The 23,332-nt window shown below is 42.3% G+C and overlaps 2 protein-coding genes across 3 annotated transcripts; both read left to right on the top strand.

Annotated features, from left to right (window-relative positions):
* Positions 1-2,404: 2,404 nt before the first annotated feature.
* On the top strand, positions 2,405-14,647 carry ergic2 (ERGIC and golgi 2). 2 transcript variants are annotated; one of them, XM_024002992.2, is made up of 14 exons: positions 2,405-2,548; positions 2,875-3,026; positions 3,345-3,453; positions 3,719-3,765; positions 3,981-4,048; positions 4,239-4,279; positions 4,610-4,711; positions 4,854-4,949; positions 5,169-5,224; positions 5,399-5,497; positions 5,905-6,002; positions 6,191-6,353; positions 8,747-8,826; positions 14,218-14,647. In XM_024002992.2, exons 2-14 carry the CDS (start codon positions 2,918-2,920, stop codon positions 14,293-14,295), a joined length of 1,146 nt encoding a protein of 381 aa, XP_023858760.1. In that variant the 5' UTR covers positions 2,405-2,548; positions 2,875-2,917; the 3' UTR covers positions 14,296-14,647. The 2 variants fall into 2 exon arrangements, with proteins under 2 accessions (XP_023858760.1, XP_070303160.1); XM_070447059.1 differs by lacking the exons at positions 8,747-8,826; positions 14,218-14,647 and adding an exon at positions 7,838-7,919.
* Positions 14,648-17,812: 3,165 nt separating this feature from the next.
* LOC111973834 (merozoite surface protein 9) lies at positions 17,813-22,473 on the top strand. Its single transcript, XM_024001253.2, has 6 exons — positions 17,813-18,029; positions 19,490-19,632; positions 19,839-19,903; positions 20,431-20,541; positions 20,984-21,085; positions 21,863-22,473. The coding sequence occupies exons 1-6, from the start codon at positions 17,919-17,921 to the stop codon at positions 22,186-22,188; spliced, it is 858 nt and encodes a 285-aa protein (XP_023857021.1). The 5' UTR covers positions 17,813-17,918; the 3' UTR covers positions 22,189-22,473.
* The last annotated feature ends 859 nt before the right edge of the window (positions 22,474-23,332 follow it).

Raw genomic sequence — 23,332 nt, 5'->3', positions numbered from 1 at the left:
TAACATCACTAAGATTATGGAGCYTATGATAATGGAGAGGCTAACTTACTTCCTGGAGAGCAGGGGGTCAGTATTGCCACATCAGAGCGGATTCAGGAAGGGTAGGGGAACAATGGACCCAGTGCTCTGCTTAGAAGCAGAGGTCAGGAAGGCTCAGGTGAACAAGGAGAGTGTTGTAGCTGTATTTTTTTGATGTGGATAAGGCATATGATGTGGGTAAGGCATATGATATGATGTGGAAGGAGGGGTTGTTTATCAAGCTTGATATTATGGAGGTAGGATGAATAACATACAACTGGATAAAGGATTCCTGTTTGGAAGGTCTATCCAGGTGAGGGTGGTGAAGTCTCTCTCAGGCGGCTACATGGTGGACAATGGTACACCACAGGGGAGCGTGATTAGTCCTCTGTTGTTCTCAATCATGATCAATGATGTTTACTCTCAGGTACAGCCGGATATTGGGAGGTCGTTATGTGCAGATGGGGCCTTATGGAAGAGAGGAAGAAATGTGCCATATATAGTCAGGAAGGTACAGGGAGCAATTGATGAGGTTGAGCGGTGGGGATTCAGGTTCTCTGTAGAGAACTCAGACACTGTTCTTTACCTTGGGGAAGGTGGGAGATGAGTTATGCTTGAGGTTATATGGGAGAAACTTGGAGAGGGTGGGGGCCTTCAGGTTCTTTGGGGTATACTTTGATACTACAATGACCTGGGCAGAACACATTGAGAGAGAGGTAGGAAAGTGTAAGAAGGTGCTAAATGTGATGCGCTGTCTGACAGGGAAGGAGTGGGGGGCTGGGCGTGCCTCATTGAGGACCATGTATGTTGCATTTATCCGATCTGTAATAGACTATGGAAGTATAGCGTATGGTTCGTCAGCCCAGACATCATCGGAAAGGCTAAATGTCATACAGGGACATGGACTCAGAATATGTAGTGGGGTGTTTTGGACGTCCCAGTGGCTGCACTACAGGTGGAGATGGGGGGGAATGCCATTGCAGATTAGGAGACAGCAGCTGGCAATTAATTATTGGGTCCGCCTACAGGGACATGGGGTATCTCATCCTGCGAAAGGGATTTTACAGGCATGCTGGGAACACGAGCGAAGACAGAACACAAGCTTTGGGTGGGTGGATAATACCCATGCGAAGGAGATGGGACTGTATGAAAGGGAGTTTAGTCCAACAGTAGCTATCAGTGTGAATCCACCATGGCTACTCCCACCTCCAGTAGTWGATCTAGAAGTGTTGGAGAGACGACAGAAAGATAGGCAGGGTGTTGATCCATCTGATTGATTTAAGAGACGTCTGGATACTGTGTATCAGYKTTTTGTGGCCATATACACAGATGGTTCAAAAGATCCAAAGACAGGATGTACTGGMTCAGCATTTGTAGTGCAGGAATGTGGGGTGAGAGTCAGGAAACYTATTACAGATCATCTGGCTGTATATACGGCGGTGATGATGGCCATACTGTTGGCCTTGCAGTGGGTGGAGGAAGTTAAGCCAGGAAGAGTAGTTATTTTCTCTGATTCATGTTCAGTGCTAAGGAGTATCCAGTCCTTTATATCACGTAGCAGACAAAACCTGCTTTATGAGGTGCTACAAACCCATGGCAGGAGTAAACAAATGGGTATACAGATACTATTTGCATGGGCCCCAGCTCGTGTGGGAGTGTAAGGGAACGAGGCAGTTGATGTACTGGCTAAACAAGCACTAAGTAGTGGGGAAGTTGATGTGGTAGTTTCAATGAGCAAGGCAGAGGCAAAAAGCATGATATGGACAGTGATGGTGAAGAAATGGCAGGAGCAGTGGAATAGAGATACAAAGGGCAGGATTTTATTTCAAGTACAGAGGAAAGTTGGGGAGGGGAGAACGACAGGAAGGGACAGAAGAGAGGAGGCAATATTTACAAGATTAAGGGTGGGACACAGCCAGTTGAATAAGACCTTACATGTGATAGGAAAGCATCCAACAGGAAAATGTGAGTATTGCCAGGAAACAGAGACAGTAGAGCATGTATTGATATAGTGTGGACATTATTGGAGGGAAAGAGAGAGGTTGAGATCTAGTATGAGAGAGAAGGGGATACAGAACATTTGTTTATAGAGTATATTGAGTAGAACGTCATTAGATATAGTCTCAAATATTTTGTTATCTTTTTTAAGAGCAATGGGGCTGGCAGGTAGGATTTAGTTTCTCCCTGTCTCTGGCCCACACTCCAGTACAGTAGGTGGCGGTAATGCACCATAACGTTGGATGCCAACCGCCGATAAACCCCACCGAAGAAGAACGGATGTCTGCGCACAGTCAGTCTGCTTACTGTTGATCACCAGAGGGCGCTGTYGCAAAATTAATGCACTCTACTCAAACGTCTATGGTAGTACACCAGGTCAAAGGTTACCAGTGGCAGTTTTTTTTGTTGCAACAACTAACGCAGTATCCAGATGTTTCAATCCGAAACCAAACATAGAACAATGGATTGATACAAGAATCGGATTTCCCTCTATGGCGAAAATGAATGGGTACCCGAGACAGTAACGACCGAAGTATGACTATTATAAAATACACAGCCGGGTTTGATAGCTACCGGTAGCCAAGATAGCTAGCTAACTATCAGCTTCCAGTCAGCTGGGCAACGTCAATAGGCAAACAGAATGTAAAAAGTGCCAGGTGTTGGCTCAGAATAGTCTGCATACCTGTGGTCAGAAACAGATGGGAGGGTTTAAACTTGCCATTCTTGTTTGCTAGCGAGGAAATATCGTTTTCATAAAGTCCCTTCCAGCGGCCACTGTTAAAACTATTCGGATATGACATTATTTGTATGAGATTGCTAGGCTATATAACAAAGTGAACTTCTATGTTGAACTTAAAGATTTAATGCATGAGGGATCCAGTGGACGCTTGCCCCAAACAAGATGAGGAGACTAGTGTCCCGGAAGAAGGCTCTAACCCTGGTGAAGGAGCTGGATGCATTCCCCAAGGTTCCAGAGAGCTATGTGGAAACCACAGCCAGTGGGGGAACAGGTGCGTTATTAACTAGCCAATGTAAATATGAATTGCAATTAAACTATTCTTCAAATTATAGATTGGATACATTGTAAAATGGAAAATTAATGTATGCTATTAAGAGTAACCCAACACCTCGAGTCCATCAACAATGTCAATTGTAGTATAAGTGCAATGGACAAACAATAACATATACTGTAGGGCAAAGTTTAGAACAGAGCATCTAGGCCAACCCTAGTATAGTCATGTACCTGTTTTCTTATTTTAATCAATGAGTAGCCTCCTCCAGTTGTAAACTTGGCCTTCTACATCACTCCTCCTTTGCTGTCTTTTCAGTGTCCCTGATAGCCTTCACAGCCATGGCTCTGCTGGCTTTCCTTGAGTTCTTTGTGTATCGAGACACGTGGATGCAGTATGAGTATGAAGTCGATAAAGACTTCTCCAGGTAAAAAACAATTCTCAGACCATGGTCATGTTCATTAYGCACCAAAGAGATTTTTGAAAGTGTTTTGCAGTGGAAAATGAAAGTGAATGTTAGTTGGTCCCTACCAGTTTCAGTCCATTTGCTTCCGTTTGGTGCCTAATGAACACAACCCAACAGTCTGGCATATCATTTTTGAGTTAGCTGGGCAACGTCAGCAGGAAAATACTTACTGTACAGCTCCAGGTGCACTATAGAGCTAACTAACACAATCTTCTCTCTTTTGCAGTAAATTAAGAATAAACATAGACATCACAGTTGCCATGAGGTGTCAATGTAAGTATTTACACTGTTTGAAGGTTGCTCTCACAATTCAGGCCTAGACATGGACATCTAGGATATAATGTGACTGTGTTTGTCGGCAGTAGAATTAACATTTCAGTAGTGTTGTATCAAGCCATTGACTGTAGGCTGCCCTTGTCTTCCATCATGTCATATTGATTGATTATATTATTCATTGATTTGCTGTTTGTCTTGGTGGCTGTATGTAGTTGTAGGTGCAGATGTCCTAGACTTGGCAGAGACCATGGTAGCTTCAGATGGCCTACATTATGAGCCAGTAAGTATGACTCTGTCTGGTACCTGCTATAGCAGCCTAACCAGGCCAGTCAGTTAGGAACAGTTAAGACACAATGACAACATGACAAGATGCAAGTGTGGTGAGAATTCAGGGTTCCATAAATTTCATCATAATATCTTTCCAGTGACAATGCCCTTTCTTAATATTTTTTCCCATTGTCACCTTGCAGGTCACCTTTGACCTCTCTCCTCAGCAAAGGCTGTGGCACAGGTAAGATATATCAGCCACAAGATGTCTATGTCTCCTGACAGTATAAAAATGCACCACCAGAATGCATCTGCACAACTAAAATAGTAATGTTGCATACAGTGAAGCAAAAGATGAGAGGATTGGCTACATGTGGCACATTTATACACATTTTAATAATGATGTATAATACCTGTCAAATAAACCTAGTAAAGTAAAGACAGTATGGTGGAGTGAAGGCTTTGACCATCTGTTATAACTTCTCACTCCTATATAGTGACTCCCCTCTACAACACTCCCATGTTTAACCTTTCCCTTGCTCACTCATCTCCCTTTCCTCCCCCTCTCCCCCAGAACTCTGCTGATGATCCAGGACCGCCTTAGGGAGGAACACTCGCTGCAGGATGTGATCTTCAAGACAGTCCTGAAAGGATCCCCCACCGCCCTGCCTCCCAGGTCTGGAAAAAATAATACAGCTTTGCTGTGACACAGTGTGTGTGTTTGAGTGAAGTTAGGTATTGAAGTAATTGATAAACTGTATTGAATGATTACAGTTATGTTATTGAAGTGACTCTTCTCCCCTCTTTTCTCCTTCGAGAGAGGACAGCCCCTCCCAGTCSCCTGCGGCCTGCAGGATACACGGCCATCTTTATGTCAACAAGGTGGCTGGCAACTTCCACATCACTGTGGGCAAGTAGGTCACCGCTCCTCTCTCTACAACTAACTTCTAGCTAGTGTGCCCTAATGAACACAATGAGTGTTTCCAGGTAGTCCTTCCCTGTTTGTCTGTTTTCTCCGTTGGGTGCCTAATGAACATGACCTAGATGTTTGACTCTGGAATGTGTGATGTTGAGTTATTATGCCCTATGTGGGAGGAGTCTCCGCAAGCTTGACCTTTTCACATCACATACAGGGCTATCCCACATCCTAGAGGCCACGCCCATCTAGCGGCCCTCGTCAGCCACGATAGTAAGTTTCTTTGTTTAGAGTTTAACTTCCATACATGATACATAAAAACGTCTTAAACAATTGTAAGTTATGATGGAACTATGTGATGTCTTCACAATTGAGTTAACACATTTAAACCTGACGATATCCATAGACCAGGAGTTAATGATTGTTCTGATTTGTTGTTGATTACAGCGTACAACTTCTCCCATCGCATCGACCACCTGTCGTTCGGAGAGGAGATCCCAGGAATCATCAACCCTCTGGATGGGACTGAGAAAGTCTGCACTGACCGTAAGTAAAAAGACATCACGTCAGTCCTGGGTTCAAATGTCATTCAAAATAATTCAAATACTTACGCCGTGCTTGATTGTTTCCATTGTAACAGGCAAGCTCAATAGAAAAGTTCCAAAAGMGCAATCCCCACACACCTGGCACTCCAGGCAATTATCAAAGCATTGGAAATATTTCAAATAGTATTTAAACCCAAGGCTTTATCACGTCACATCAAACAGGCTACATGACAGACTTCCTAAATGCACAGATCAGTCATGGGTTTTTGGGGGAAGTAGTTTGTCTGCCTCAACATGTTAGTTATGAAGAAGTTGTGACATTATATAGGAATTGTAACTTTGTTAATTTCATCCTTCATTAAAGAATATATCTTCATGTGTGGACTGTTTTTCTCTGATCCTCGTCAGATAATCAGATGTTTCAGTACTTCATCACCATAGTGCCCACCAAACTGAACACCTACCAGATCTCAGCAGACACAAACCAGTACTCTGTCACCGAAAGGGTAGGTCCAGGATGTGTGATTGTGTGTTTGTTTGAGTGTACAAGGTCTATTGCTGTGTGTGTGTTGTGTGTGGTGTGTGTGTGTGTGTGTGTGTGTGTGTGTGTGTGTGTGTGTGTGTGTGTGTGTGTGTGTGTGTGGATGAACTGAAGGTGTGGGTGTATCGTCATCGTTTCACCCTGTTTGTGTAGGAGCGGGTGATCAACCACGCGGTGGGCAGCCACGGAGTATCTGGGATCTTTATGAAGTATGACATCAGCTCGTTGATGGTGAAAGTCACCGAGCAGCACATGCCCCTATGGAGGTTCCTCGTCAGGCTTTGTGGCATCATCGGAGGCATTTTCTCCACCACAGGTACCCACACACAGCTGGCCACAAGTGTACAACAAAAACATGTCTCTTATTGGACAAGTTCAGGTTAGTCCCTCCCTGTTTTGTCRCGTTTGCTTCCTAGGGAAAACACCCCAAGTATGTCCACCTGGGTCATTATCATTAGGGCACATCGTCGAAAAATGTTGTGCAATGGAAAAAGTCCAGGTAGTCCCTTCCTGTTTGTCTGTTTTCTGACGTTCAGTGCCTAATGAACTCGACCCTGATTTACTACACACCTAACAGGACCCATACCTATCCAAATCCCTTTAGGCAAAAAGAATCACAGAGCACTAGTTGTAAAAATCATCCTTATCATTTTGTGACGTCTAAAGGCATCTGCATGCTTCCCAGCCTAAACAGTTCGGGAGAGTTAGCGTATACAGTACCAGTCAAAGGTTTGGACACACCTGCTCATTCAAGGGCTCATTATGTTGACTATTTTCTACATTGTAGCATATAGTGAAGACATCAAAACTATGAAATCATGTAGTAACCAAAAAAGTGTTAAACAAATCAAAATAGTTTATATTTGAGATTCTTCAAAGTAGCAACCCTTTGCCTTGATGACAGCTTTGCACACTCTTGGCATTATCTCAACCAGCTTCATGAGGTAGTCACCTGGAATGCATTTCAATTAACAGGTGTGCCTTGTTAAAAGTTCATTTGTGGGATTTCTTTCCTACTTAATGTGTTTGAGCCAATCAGTTGTGTTGTGACAAGGTAGGGGTGGTATACAGAAGATAGCCCTATTTGGTTAAAGACCAAGTCCATATTATGTCAAGAACAGCTCAAATAAGCAAAGAGAAACAACAATCCATCATTACTTTAAGACATGAAGGTCAGTCAATCTGGAAAATTTCAAGGACTTTGAACGTTTCTTCAAGTGCAGTCGCAAAAACCATCAAGCGCTATGATGAAACTGTCTCTCATGAGGACCGCCACAGGAATGGAAGACCCAGAGTTACCTCTGCTACAGAGGATAAGTTCATTAGAGTTAACTGCACCTCAGCTTGCAGCCTAAAATAAATGCTTCGGAGTTCAAGTAAGACATTAACATCAACTATTCAGAGGAGACTGCATGAATCAGGCCTTCATGGTCCAATTGCTGCAAAGAAACCACTACTAAAGGACACCAATAATAAGAGACTTGCTTGGGCTAAGAAACACGAGCAATGGATATTAGACCGGTGGAAATCTGTCCTTTGGTCTGATGAGTCCAAATTTGAGATTTTTGGTTCCAATCGCTGTCTTTGTGAGACGCAGAGTAGGTGAATGGATGATCTCCGCATGTGTGGTTTCCTCCCGTGAAGCATGTAGGAGGAGGTGTGGAGGTGCTTTGCTGCTGATTTTAATATTTTTTTTAAATTCAAGGCACACTTAACCAGCATGGCTACCACAGCATTCTGCAGCGATACGCCATTACATCTGATTTGCGCTTAGTGGGACTATCATTTGTTTTTCAACAGGACATGACCCAACACACCTCCAGGCTGTGTAAGGGCTATTTGACCAAGAAGGAGAGTGATGGAGTGCTCCATCAGATGACCTGGCCTCCACAATCACCCGACCTCAATCCAATTGAGATGGTTTGGAATGATTTGGACCGCAGAGTGAAGGAAAAGCAGCCAACAAGTGCTCAGCATATGTGGGAACTCCTTCAAGACTGTTGGAAAAGCATTCCTCATGAAGCTAGTTGAGAGAATGCCAAGAGTGTGCAGAGCTCAAGGCAAAAGGTGGCTACTTTGAAGAATTTAAAATAATTTTTGATTTGTTTAACACTTTATGGGTTTCTGCATGATTCCATAGTTTTGATGTCTTCACTATTATTCTACAATGTAGAAAATAGTTGTTTTTTTTAAAGACAAACCCTTGAATGAGTAGGTGTGTCAACTTTTGACTAGTACCGTATATTATCACAACTTTATTGTTCGTTTTGGACTTAGGGAAATGTTTTTTTGGGGGGGGGCTGTCGRACACAAAAAAAATCTCCAGACAAGCCGAAGTCTACGTCCCTTTGTCGGTGAATGGTCAAAATAAAGTCTGTCATTTAASAYYKGACMKSTRMTRWTSKWSKWRWTTTWWTWYWMMAYTAKTYCWSCAKKKAWCWTKMWWGWWYWAWKYRMMKYRWAKRAWCWRRMCWYKAAKYKCYKKAWWAWTGAGATTTGAGTTAGATTAATTCGGACTCTTTTGAGCAAGTTTATGCTGGCTACGGCGTCTCAAAATGGAAAAACAGTACTATTGCCAATTTTCTACTTGTTTTTCAAGTGAATGTATTTTTAAGGGTGTATGCAAGTACACTCGTTCGAACTCGGCTAGGCACCAGCCGAACTGATTCATTTGGAAGCCTTAAGGCTGTCTCTGTCCTCTCCACACAGGTATGATCCATGGAATGGTGGGCTTCTTGGTGGACGTTGTCTGCTGTCGCTTCAAACTAGGAGTCTACAAACCCCGGGAGGTAAGTCAACACATGAAGTCAAACACACTTGTCACAAGCTTGTTGATTCCACAGCTGTAAAGTAGATGCATGTCAATTTCTTTAAAAAATGTAAATACAGGATACAGGAAGCAGCATAGGATACCCTCAACATTAAGTATTTTGATCAATATCTGAATTGGACAGTAGTCAGCGTTGGTTTTTCCTTTTCTCATCGCATGCTGCACTACTGCTTATTTAATTTGAAAATACATCAAAATAAACGTAAACTTGAAGGGGTGGTTTACCGGACAGAGATTAAAGCACGTTTGTRGAAAGTGCTTTTTAGTCCAGGACTAGGCTTAATCTGTTTCCGGAAAACTGCACCTAAGTGTCCCATTTTTATTTTTTTATACACTTAACAAAAATATAAACGTAAAGTATAAATGTAAAGTGTTGGACTCCTAATTCATGACCTGAATTAAAAGATCCCAGCAATTTTCCTTACTCAAATTTGTTTACATCCTTGTTAGTGAGAATCCATCCGCCTGACAGYTGTGGCATATCAAGCTGATTAAACAGCATGATTATTACACAAACCACTCTAAAATGTGCAGTTTTGTCACATCACACAATGTCACAGATGTCTCAAGTTGAGGGAGCATGCAATTGCCATACTGACTGCAGAAATATCCACCAGAGCTGTTTCTAGAGAATTTAATGTTAATTTCTCTACCATAAGCCGCCTCCGTTTTTTAGAGAATTTGGCAGTACGTCCAACRGGCCTCACAACCGCAAACCTCATATAACYACGCCAGCTCAGAACCTCCACATCCAGTTTCTTCACCTGTGGAATCATCTGAGACCAGACACCCTGATAAAATTGTGGGTTTGCACAAATTGTCACATCTGCTTGCTTGTCGTACTCATCGGGGTCTTGACCTGACTGCAGTTCTACGTCGTAACCGACTTCAGTGGGCAAATGCTTACCTTTGATGGCCACTGGCACGCTAGAGAAGTCTGCTATTCACAGATTAATCCTGTACCTGGCAGACAGCATGTATGGCGTTGTGTGGGCGAACGCCTTCTTCATGTCAACGTTGTAAACAGAGTGCCTCATGGTGGCGGTGGGGTTATGGTATAGGCAGGCATAAGCTACAGACAATGAACACAATTGCATTTTATTGACGGACATTTTAATGCACAGAGATACCGTGATAAGATCCTGAGGCCCATCGTCGGGCCATTCATCCGCCGCCATCGCCTCATGTTTCAGCATGATAATGCACGGCCCCATTTTGCAAGGATCGGTACACAATTCCTGGAAGCTGAAAATGTCCCAGTTCTTCCATGGCCTGCATACTCACCAGACATGTCACCCATTGAGCATGATTGGCATGCTCTGGATCGACGTATGACAGTSTGTTCCAGTTCCCGCCAATATCCAGCAACTTCGCACAGCCATTGAAGAGAAGTGGGACAACATTCCACAGGCCACAAATTGACAGCCTGATCAACTCGAAGATGTTGCGTTGCATGTCGCAGAGGGTGGTCCCACCAGATACTGACTGGTTTTCTGATCCACTAACCTACTTTTTTAAGGTATCGGTGACCAAGGGCTGTTGKGGTGACTGTATTACAGTCATGAAGGCAGTCAAATTCCACATGACCGTTTAGTCACCTCCAAGCTCTGATGCTGCTACTGGTCATTAGTAGCCTACCAGACGTGCTAACTGCCTGGTACTCAGCACTCTATTGTCCCTCTAATCACTCTGACATCAATGCAAATGAGTTTGAAAAGCAAAACAAACACTTCATTAGAGCTCATGTTGCACTACATTTCTATAGGCTATGCAATTGCGGGAGAAATCGTAGTGACGGCCCCTAATAAAAATAGGATCCCAGCTTTCAATAGGCTAGGCCTAGTATATGTATTTCTCAACTTTCCTAATATTAAGCACATTGCTTATCTTTACAATAGGAGTATAGCCTACCTGGCTGGCATGAAAATGAGTCACGGGAACAGCATCCTCCATTCACTATTTAAGTGCATAGATGACATGTGTTTTTTTCCCCGCTGACCCTATTTCGATACAGGTGCATGATAATGGTCCATTGTAAATCAAAACAAATGTCACACATATTATTTAGTATATGTAAAGACATGATTAAATCAAAAATAGTCTGATGGGTGACAATATTAGCCGATCACTTGTGAATTATATATTATCACTTGTGAAGGATGCCCAGCATAAGAAACAATGCCTTTTTTTGCAACTTGTTCAAGCATATTCGCACACCTCATGTAGCCTAGCCCATAGGCCTATATGTTTTAATAAGGTTTGTATCACAGCTAAGGTGGCCAAATAACTTCTTAAAATGAAGCACATTAATCCGATTTACAKGGGGTGTAGAGCCTAACTGGCATATATAAGCAGTGTGTGCGTTTCAAGTTTGGGGAAGATGATTGTCACCATAGAAATGCACCTTCATAATAAAAGCGTTACATGCTTAATTGCATTTGTGATCACTTTTGATGATGGTGGTTTCCGTTAATGGAACATTCGTGCTTATAGCCTACTACCATGTGCGCATTGTTGCGCTTATAATGTGAAGAAATAATAYTTTATCAACATTTTAAGATAAACGTTCTGATCTGTTGCGTCAGCCACATTGAATAAAAATGTTTTTTTGATGATAGTGGTTGTAMTAATCTGGGATCTATCGCATCCCACAACTGTCCCAGACTGTTTGGGATATGTATTTCTCGCACAGAATAGAATAAGTCAACTTGTGTACTATGGGGGATAGTAGATTGACATAGGCTAGTGCTGTTGGTTAGGCCTACTCATCTTGTTGGCTGACAAAGTAAATGGACAGTTCATCCAATATCTTCAAAATGCACCTCGGAATTGGATAAGGACTCGCGCAGTTGCGTCCCGGATGTCTGTCTTAACTAGTAGCCTGTGAGAAAGACGCGTTAGATTGCGCAGCACACTCAAGGAGAAGGGCACAACGCAGCACTCCGGGCCGCAAAAGGAATGGATTGTTGAGGCATTATCAAGTGCTTGTCAAATTATGAACGAGAGACTATTGGAGTGTGTACAGCCTGCGCAAAAAACAAAGCAGAGCTCATGCCTTTCAAATCATCATTAGTCTCATCATGCAGCCTGACAATGTATTAAAAATCAAAACAGTCCTTATGTAGAACTAAAGTTACATTTATAACTCTAAATTAAGCATATAGGAGTACCTACAGTTGAAGTCGGAAGTTTACACACACCTTAGCCAAATACATTTAAACTCAGTTTTTCACAATTCCTGACATTTAATCCTAGTAAAAATTCCCTGTCTTAGTTCAGTTAGGATCACCACTTTATTTTAAGAATGTGAAATGTCAGAGTAATAATAGAGTGATTTATTTCAGCTTTTATTTCTTTCATCACATTCCCAGTGGGTCAGAAGTTCACATACACTCAATTAGTATTTGGTAGCATTGCCTTTAAATTGTTTAACTTGGGTCAAACGTTGTGGGTAGCCTTCCACAAGCTTCCCACAATAAGTTGGGTGAATTTTGGCCCATTCCTCCTGACTGAGKTGGTGTAACTGAGTCAGGTTTGTAGTCCTCCTTGCTCGCACACGCTTTTTCAGTTCTGCCCACAAATTTTCGATAGGATTGAGGTCCGGCTTTGTGATGGCCACTCCAATACCTTGACTTTGTTGTCCTTAAGCAATTTTGCCACAACTTTGGAAGTATGCTTGAGGTCATTGTCCATTTGGAAGACCCATTTGCGACCGAGCTTTAACTTCCTGACTGATGTCTTGAGATGTTGCTTCAATATATCGACATAATTTAAATTCCTCGTGATGCCATCTATTTTGTGAAGTGCACCAGTCCCTCCTGCCGCAAAGCACTCCCACAACATGATGCTGCCACCCTTGTGCTTCACGGTTGGGACGGTGTTCTTTGAATTGCAAGCCTCATCAGACCAGAGGACATTTCTCCAAAAAGTACGATCGTTGTCCCCATGTGCAGTTGCAAACCGTAGTCTGGCTTTTTTATGGCGGTTTTGGAACAGTGGCGGCTTCCTTGCTGAGCGGCCTTTCAGGTTATGTTGATATAGGACTTGTTTTACTGTGGATATAGATACTTTTGTACTTGTTCCTCCAGCATCTTCACAAGGTCCTTTGCTGTTGTTCTGGGATTGATTTGCACTTTTCGCACCACAGTACGCTCATCTCTAGGAGACAGAACGCGTCTCCTTCCTGAGCGGTATGACGGCTGAGTGGTCCCATGGTGTTTATACTTGCGTACTATTGTTTGTACAGACGAACGTGGTACCTTCAGGTGTTTGGAAATTGCTCCCAAGGATGAACCAGACTTGTGTAGGTCTACAATTTGTTTTATAAGGTCTTTGCTGGTTTCTTTTGATTTTCCCATGATGTCAAGCAAAGAGGCACTGAGTTTGAAGGTAGGCCTTGAAATACATCCAGAGGTACACCTCCAATTGACTCAAATGATGTCAATTAGCCTATCAGAAGCTTCTAAAGCCATGACACAATTTTCTGGAATTTTCCAAGCTGTTTAAAGGCACAGTCAACTTAGTGTATGTAAACTTCTGACCCACTGGAATTGTGATACAGTGAAATAATCTGTCTGTAAACAATTGTTGGAAAAATTACTTGTGTCATGCACAAAGTAGATGTTCTAACCAACTTGCCAAAACTATAGTTTGTTAAGAAATTTGTGGAGTGGTTGAAAAAACGAGTTTTAATGACTCCAACCTAAAAATATGTAAACTTCTGACTTCAAATGTATTTCTTGTTAACCGCTCAACACAGAATAAGCCTCATGTGCGCACTCACTCAAATGGTTGAGAAAATATTTATATTTTATTCAGCATTGTTCAATTGTATTCTTCATACTAGAAAATAATGCCATGAAATTATAAGCAAATCTTGTCTGCTAAATGAACTAGTGTAACCCACAGCCATTTGGCATAGCCACACCAGGACCTAACATGACAACTCAGAGTAGGCTATTCTTTTCTTCAGAAATAGACTACGTTTTCTTCATATCATGCTTCTTTAGACCTGTTTAAAATAAATKATGGATTTATTTGAGGTGTAGGCTATATTACATGGACTTTTTAAAATMACTTGTAGGCTGTGTTTGTTAATTAATGGTAAATTACCGTGAGATTGACAGTTATTTGGTTGACAATCACCAGCTGACAAAATTTCATGACTGCCACAGCCGTACCAACAGATACATATCTGTATTCCCAATCATAGATTAGGGCCTAATTAATTTATTTCAAATGACCGATTTCCTTATATGAACTGTAATTCAGTAAAATCTTTGAAATTGTTATATGTTGCATTTATATTTTAGTTCAGTGTACTTTAATGTTCTCCCTCTCTCATTCTCAGATGGGCCTGCTGGACGACCATGTAAAAAACGAAGCCCCGGCCCCACCCCTGGAAGCTACAGAAAACCACACCCACTGACAGGACTCTCTAGGGCAGGGATCATCAACTAGATCAGGGATCTCCAACCCTGTTCCTTGAGAGCTATCCTCCTGTAGGTTTTCGCTCCAACCCCAGTTAACTGATCTGGTTCAGCTTTTCAACAACTAATTATTAAGAATCAGGTGCGCTAGATTAGGGTTGGAGCAAAAACCTACAGGAAGTTTTTTTTTCTTGAGCGGACGGTCATGTGGCGGGAACATAATTGCAAATTGACCTGAATAATAATCATTTTAAACCTTGCTTACATTTGTCTACGATCACATATCTCTCTATAATGCGTGGGAATACTTTGGAACCAATTTTTTTCCAAATTAAAATGACTTGCAGCTGATTTTCTGGTGTTCTTACAGTCATTTTGTCCAACAATAAAATATTATTGGGGGAGGGGGACAAATAAAATCCCTCATGTGAAATGGATGCCAAGAAAGCCAGGCTTCCCCCACCAAAAAAATACCAATAAAAAAAAGAAAATAAATAATTGTCTGTTTCATAATTTTCCTTCTCGATGAGAAAGCGAAACAGCGCCCCTCTGTCTCTAAGTGTTGGCCGTCTATCTGATACTGTCTGGTCCAAACCTGATGATCATTGAAAGGCTGGTAATGGCTCACATTAACACCATTATCCCAGAAACCCTAGACCCACTCTAATTTGGATACCGCCCAAACAGATCCACAGATGATGCAATCTCTATTGCATTCCACACTGCCCTTTCCCACCTGGACAAAAGGAACACCTACGTGAGAATGCTATTCATTGACTAGAGCTCAGCGTTCAATACCATAGTACCCTCAAAGCTCATCACTAKGCTAAGGATCCTGAGACTAAATACTTCCCTCTGCAACTGGATCCTGGACTTCCTGACGGGCCGCCCCCCAAGTGGTGAGGTTAGGTAGCAACACATCTGCCACGCTGATCTTCAATACGGGGGCCCCCTCAGGGGTGTGTGCTCATTCCCCTCCTGTACTCCCTTTTCACCCATGACTGCATGGCCAAGCATAACTCCAACCCCGTCATTAAGTTTTTCRGACAACACAACAGTGGTAGGCCTGATCACTGACAACGACGAGACAGCCTATAGGGAGGAGGTCAGAGACCTGGCCGGGTAGTGCCAGAATAACAACCTATCCCTCAACATAATCAAGACAAAGGAGAAGATTGAACTACAGGAAAAGGAGGACCGAGCACGCCCCCATTCTCATCGAAGGGACTGTAGAGGAGCAGGTTGAGAGCTTCAACTTCCTTGGTGTCCACATCACCAACAAACTAGAATGGTCCAAACACACCAAGACAGTCGTGAAGAGGGCACGACAAAGCCTATTCCCCCTCAGAAAACTTAAAAGATTTGGCATGGGTCCTCAGATCCTCAAAAGGTTCTACAGCTGCAACATCGAGAGAATCCTGACTGGTTGCATCACTGCCTGGTACGGCAACTGCTCGGCCTCCGACCGCAAGGTACTACAGAGGGTAGTGCGTACGGCCCAGTACATCACTGGGGCTAAGCTGCCTGCCATCCAGGACCTCTACACCAGGCGGTGTCAGAGGAAGGCAAAAAAAATTGTCAACGACCCCAGCCACCCCCAGTTATAGAATGTTCTCTCTACTACCGCATGGCAAGCGGTACCGGAGCGCCAAGTCTAGGACCAAAAGACTTCTCAACAGTTTTTACCCCCAAGCCATAAGACTCCTGAACAAGTAATCAAATGGCTACCCGGACTATTTGCATTGTCCTGCCCCCCCAAACCCTGCTGCTACTCTGTTTATCATATATGCATAGTCACTTTAACCATACCTACATGTACATACTACCTCAATTAGTGTTATCTATTGTTCACCTAATACCTTTTTWAAAAACTTAATCGCACTGTTGGTTAGGGCCTGTAAGTAATCATTTCACTGTAAGGTCTACACCTGTTCGGTGCACGTGACAAACTTTGATTTGACCATGATGGTAAGCACCCTGAAACCTGCCGTGACTGCCTCCTGTGACCAGACTCTACTGTCGTGTCGACCTCTGAGGGAGAGACCAGAAGCAGATACATCGTTCTACTCAGTAAGTCAAATGATTAGCTTTGTCCATGTTTTATAGTATCATCACCAATCCCACCAATCTCTCCAGTCAGACTTTAAAAAAAGACATTGATAGTTCAGTTAACCCACCCTCTCTCTCAGCGAGGACTGGGAGATTAGAAGCCTCATAACTGGAGACCTTTAAGAAACAGGCAGTGTCTCAACTTCCTCCCACAATACCACTTTGGGGACCTGGGTATGATATAGTTAATATACTTCTCTCATCTTTTACCATCTAATGAAACATAACTCTCCTAAAACTGAATGAGTTATTTCGTACTGAGAGAGCATTCACTCCTGTAAATATCTTCTCTGTTCCAGATCTGTGTCCTGATGACTAAAGGAAATGAGACAACAGGCTTAAGTCTAAGCCACCTGATCAACAGAATCACCCATCACTGGGASTGTTCTAACCTTCTTAACGTGTTGAATTGTGTTACAGTATATTCAATTATTTTACTGTACAATGCATTTGGTTGCTTGATACTTATTATTACTAAACATTGTTACTGTATGTAATTTTGCTTTTAAAAAGTTCTACAATGAATTCAAGTCTTAAACAGTAACTTGTATGTGTTTCATGACAACTGTTTATGGTGAATGAGAGACACCACCAAAATATGACCCTTCAGAGTTCCATGTTGCCTACCTATCAGAAATCATGTACTTCAGGCTTAGCTGTTCAACTTAATAGACAGCCATATCAAGGTCGATATGTCTTACTGAAATTGAAAATAAATTGAAACTGGACGAAATAGATATTTGTTTACTTGCTACCTGTTTCAGTATTTCATTCAAAGTTTCCATGTAGCCCTCACCCTGAATTAGTTTATTGGTTCCTAGTGGTCAGCACATTTGTCTKATTTGGCATAAAAATGTGACAAAGCTAGGGCACAACAAAACATTTAAAAGAGAAGCTCTTTTGTTTTGGGACCAAGGCAGTTGGTTGCCAGGTAACTCAAGAGAAAGTGTAAGACCCCCTCGTGTGCACAGCAACCAAACCAAGGGCTGCATCCCTCTTCATCCTGCAACGTTGTTTTTACTGTAGTCCTATTCCAAACCAGACACAATGTACATGCTATTGATCATTTAATTATTTAGCTTGTTGCTACATGTAACAAAACGTCCTTCAAACAAAAGCAATGGAGGCCCTTTTCACCCTAATGTAGATGTTATCATTTAGCTGGTATCCAGGCTGTCCGTTTGAATTCATTCAAGGACAATAGTCCCAAACAGAAGCTTCTATTTAGAGTGCTCTGGTCCCTAGCTAATAGATGGTGTCTACTCAGTCAGGGAGGGGACATCCATTCAGAGTTATATAAGACAAGTCTGGCAATGCATGCTGATTTAGCCCTCCATTTACCCATTCAAGCATTGAAGCATGTTGAAAGCCTCCCCTCTTACTCCTCCACATTGCCCCTTATGCAACAGTGTTTTTGTCTAAGCCTCCGGGAGGCATATGCCCCAGCAGTAGAGGTGTTCTGCTCTAGCTGTACTGTACGATCGTCCTCAGTGTCTCTGCTCTACCTCTCTCTATGGCTGTTCAGCTAGTTGTAGCTCTCCTGGCTCTAGCCTCTCTGAGTGCTGCATCTGCACCGGACTGTAAAGAACTGGTCAAACCCCTGGTACTGGAGGACCATACCGAGGTAAGTTGTGATCATAATACTAAATATTATAATTTGGACCTAATGAATACGTCTCAGATGACTCTCTACTCCCTATCCGGCAAACCTACTATGGACAGTGACAGATGCTGTGAAGTATTTATTAGGATCTGCAATTTACTCTTCCTGGGGTTTCCAAAACAGGAAACACAAATAAAATAAATAATATATAGCACATTTACATTACAATTTAACCATTCAGCAGACGCTCCCATCCAGAGCCACCCACAGCTAGTTCATTCGTCTTAAGATGGTGAGACAAGCACATACCACAGTCATATCCCAATCACGTATCACATACATAATGCAATACAATACAAAATGCATATAAATGTCTGTCTTTCACAGTTCCCGTTGTGATGTAAGGTGTTCTTTTATCTGTTCTTTAAGTCTGGTTTTGTTGCTAGCTTGAGTTACCTGCTGTGGCAGAGTTCCATGTAGTCATGGCTCTATTTAATACTGTGTGTTTCCCAGCCTCTGTTCTGGACCTGGGGACTGTGAAGAGACCTCTGGTTGCATGTCTTGTGTTGTACCGATGAGTTTCCGAACTGTGTGCCAACTGCTTCAACAGACCGTTTGGTACCTTCAACACCTCGCACAAAGACCAATAGTGATGCAGTCAATCTCTCCTCAACTTTGAGCCAGGAGAGATTGACATGTATGTCATTCGTACTCCGTGTACATCTAAGTGCAATATGTACTGCTCTGTTTTGCACCAACTGCAATTTGCCTAATTCCTTCTTTGCTGCACCTGACCGCACAACTGGATAGTAGTGGAGGTGTGACAAAACTAGGGTCTGGTTGACTGAGATAGAGAAAGCAGAGCAACGCCTTATCATAGACAGACCTCATCCCATTTTAGTAACCGTTAAGTCATAATTATGTTTTGACCATCATAGCTTGCCATCTAGGTTGACACCCAGCAGTTGTCTCCTCAACTTGCTCAATAGCCACATTCAATAATAGATCTAGATGAGGATTAGGGTTGTGAGTGATTTGTCCCAAAAATTATGCTTTTAGTTTGATATGTTTAGCACCAGCTTATTGCTAGTTACCCATTCTAAAACGTAAGTTATTTTACTGTTGCAGCCGACGTGTATACTGTTCAGTTGTCAGAGTACATAAACACATAGGCTTTATTCAAGGAAGGTCATTAGTAAACACCGAAAACAATAAATGGTCCAAGCCGGCTGCCCTGTGGTACTCCACACTCAACCAAATTTGCATAAAAAGGCTTCCATTAAAGAAAACCCTGTGTCTTCTATTGGATAGGTAACTGTACATCCATGATAAGGCAGGGGATGTTAATCCATAACGCCTACACATTTCTTTTACTATACTACCCTTGTGTTTCTTCCAACTTCAAATGGTCCAAATTGGTATAGGATGAGGCAATTAGATGGTATGAAACTCATGTGTTTTTCCTTGTCTGTGACTGGCAGCTCTATGGCAAATGGGTGTATGTGATGGGGTCTGCGGATCATTTATTCTTCCAAAATGCTTTGGGGACTCTGAAAAGCTCCTGGATAGACCTGTCGGCTACATCGGACCATAAAGTAGTCACCCTAAGATGGGGAGACCGCATGTAAGTCTGGCTATATTGTGGATATGAATGCAGACTTTAGTGAATGTCATAGTAGTTTGGAATGGGCTTTATTAAATATCAGGAAATCATGTGCAATGGTAGACATTTCATTTCACCTTTCTCTGAAAGCAAAGACACTGTTTCAAGTGGCACCTAAGCAATGAATCATACAACATGCTAACACGTTTTTCAAAATGTTCCATCAGTGATGGCAAATGCGTCGTGGGTACAACACATGCTACCATCTCCGGCACCACTTCCACAGTACACAGTAAGTGACCTGTGCTCTACTAGCCTGGTTGCCATATCTGTCTTTGCTTTAGCCAACACCCTCTGGCATTGTTATGCCAAAGAGGACATCGGCAAAGGAGCAAGTTGGCTGAAGCAGAAACAATCTGGCAACCTGGCTAGTGCTCTACATCTGAGGGATGAAAACATTTAGCTGCTCAATAAGAGAGGGCCTTTATCCACTTAACTATTATTGTGTATATTGCCATGTTATGTCTTCACTATATGTCATCGTATGCCTGTAAAGATAAATAACAAATAAAATGTACTGTTACTGTATTTTATAGTCCGGTATTTTTTACTTGGAAATTACATGGTAATCATGTAGCAATAGTAATAATAATTACATTTTATTTTCTTTGGTAGTCACTGAAACAAGCACCAAAAAGTAACCTGCCAAGTGTGTTGAATTTGTGTACTGTAACAGCTGAAGCAGGACAGAAAAAAAATCGTTACCAAATGTCCTAATCATAATGGATTAGGCATTTATTTTATTTTGTGGATCCACAGTTCATTTGTCTGAACACAAAGGCCAGTACCTGGAGACCTGCCCTGACTGCCTGCTTTGGTCAGACACATCTCGTAATGGAGATGTCACTGGCAGATACCTGCTCCTGTTCAGTAAGTCCAATCAATCAATTGATTTGTGTAAGTCCATCCCCAAAATTGTCTGGACCCATCTGGATGTGCTTTAACCAATTCCTAACTGCTGGTTCAGTGTCATGACAACAATGACCAGAGGAGTTGGCTTAAGCACATTCAGATCTGGGATCAGGCTAACCCCACTTATTGACATTGATAAATAGTAGCAGTTTAGGCATGCTATACTCCAGACAAAGCATTGGAGTTGCCTGGAGTTGACCCTACATCGATAAGGTGTTAAAACGGTATCTTTCTGTCAAAGGGATCAGTCACTCTTTCAGAACCAGTGAGATATATTCAATGCTTTGAAAGACTTAATGGAAGATGAGCCTTTTGTTGTCTGTTACCAGCCCTAAAAGATTACACCAGCAAGGTACTGTAGGTCAGCTCACCAGCCTCTCTCTCGCTCTCCCTCTCTCAGCAAGGACAGGGAAAATGGATCACACATACCTGGACACCTATAAGAAACAGGCAGAGTGTCTGAACTTCCCGGAGAAACACCAGACCTACGATGGAAAAACAGGTCAGGGGTTCTCTTTGCTCCTCCTCATCTTTTTATTATATTTTATAGATGGTAAAAAATCTACAAAATGTGAAACTTGTGTTTGAGGGAATTTAAATCATAAGAGCAGTCACAAGTCCCTCTTTAAATGTATCTTGTGCAGACAGAGAAAACAATGGCCATTCCATTGTTAGGATTGATAGCATGGCCAATGTATTCAACCTTCTCTGACCCATGGTGTTGAATGTTTATCCTTTTAAGCTTGGAAAAGAGATCCTTAAACCTAGACTTCAGTCCAATTAAAGCTACGGCAGATATAACGTGATTTGATGTCAGTTTATCTGTGGCCAATGACCTTGAGCCTTCTTGGAAGGGCACTTCTAATGTAACTATGGTACCACTCAAGGGGCTTGAATTTTCGAGCTCTACCCGTAGATGTTGCGGCGACGTAGCGTCCCCATGAGTGACAGAACACTGAGCCAATCACGGCGCACATAGATTACATTACCAACCCCTACGCTCCGTATATTCCGCTGGCTGCTCCACCACCACCGAAAGCACTGAGCTAGGCTGAAACACCTCCATTTTGGAGCTGCCTTACTTTTAACAAGTTTGTATGCGGCTTTATTAACTCAATTATTTACATTTTTACATTGTTTGCAAACTGACGTGTGACACGTATTCATGCCCAAATAACATGCAAAACAATTTTGAAATTTTTTGCTAAACAGGTGGGGCTCCACCTGCCCTGAATGACGGGTCGCCACTGGATATCCTCACACTTTCTCTGTATTTCAGAGCTGTGCCCTGATGACAAGGAGGAGAAGAAGGTGGTGGAGGAGAAGGTGGTGGTGGAGGAGGAGATTATGGAGGAGGAGATTATGGAGGAGAAGCAGGCTACGGAGGAGACAAAGACTACAGTGGAGGAGAAGACTACAGAGGAGGAGAAGGCTACAGAGGAGGAGAAGGCTACGGAGGAGGAGAAGGCTACGGAGGAGGAGAAGACTACGGCGGAGGAGAAAGCTACAGAGGAGGAGAAGGCTACAGAGGAGGAGAAGACTACGGCGGCGGAGAAGGCTACAGAGGAGGAGAAGGCTACAGAGGAGGAGAAGACAACAAAGTGAATACGAGAACCAGATCCTCACCGTGTTGCCCAACAAAACCTCCCTTTAGTGGAACTTTGATCCCATAACCACTAACCAAATACCACTTGTACTTCCATGCACTTTAAATCATGTCTTACATACTCATGACAAGTTCTATGTGCTGTATTGTTAAAAAATGCTAAAGTTTTTATCATGAACTGTTTGTCTTTTTACTGTTTATTTGATAACAGTTCAAGGTATCTTAAATAACAAAATATCACTGTTCAAACAAAGACATTTAAATAAACACATTCAACCTTGTAACTTTTTTCCTTTGAAGTTATAAGATCTGAATATATAACACTGGGTGTACAATGTAAAACTTCCTGTACATATCTAGGTTACTTGGGCTATATTGAGAAGTGAGTTAAAGGAAAATTCCACTCAAAAATGTGTTTCATTAGTCCACTGTTGATACGGTCCCAAAATGTTTTGCATGTCAGCAATCAAGTTTTCAAAATACGCATCATACTATGACACTTTCTGTATTTTGAAAGTTCTATATCCTGAAAACTTGATTGTTTGAGGGCTTCCGAGTGGCGCAGCGGTCTAAGGCACCTCATCTCAGTGCAAGAGGCGTCACTACAGTCCCTGGTTCGAATCCAGGCTGAATTCCATAGGGCAGCGCACAGTCGTCCGGGTTAGGCCGTCATTGTAAATAAGAATTTGTTCTTAACTGACTTGCCTGTTTAAAAAAAAAAAAAAAATAGCTGACATGCAAAACATTTTGGGACTGTATCAACAGTGGACTAATGAAACACACACTAAAAGTTTGACTGGTATTTTCCTTTAAGAAATCAGACAACCGCCAACTACCTCGAAATGTGTAGAGATTTACTGTAAACTATGCATGTTAATACTGTGGTTTTGAAACACAGCATGACAATATGGACCATTTCTTCAAATGTGGACTACATAGTAATAGACATTGTCATATACACTGAGTGTACAAAACATGCTCTTTCCATAAGATAGACTGACCAGGTAAAAGCTATGAACCCTTATTGAGGTCACCTGTTAAATCCACTTCAATCAGTGTAAATGAAGGGGATTTTTCAGCCTAAATTCAGAGGGTGAATGGGCAAGACAAAACATTGAAGTATCTTTGAACGGGGTTTGGTAG

Source organism: Salvelinus sp. IW2-2015, linkage group LG15 (genome assembly GCF_002910315.2).
Source record: "Salvelinus sp. IW2-2015 linkage group LG15, ASM291031v2, whole genome shotgun sequence".
NCBI lineage: Eukaryota > Metazoa > Chordata > Actinopteri > Salmoniformes > Salmonidae > Salvelinus > Salvelinus sp. IW2-2015.
Note: the sequence above shows the minus strand (reverse complement) of the source record. Positions and strands in the feature narration are given on the sequence as shown.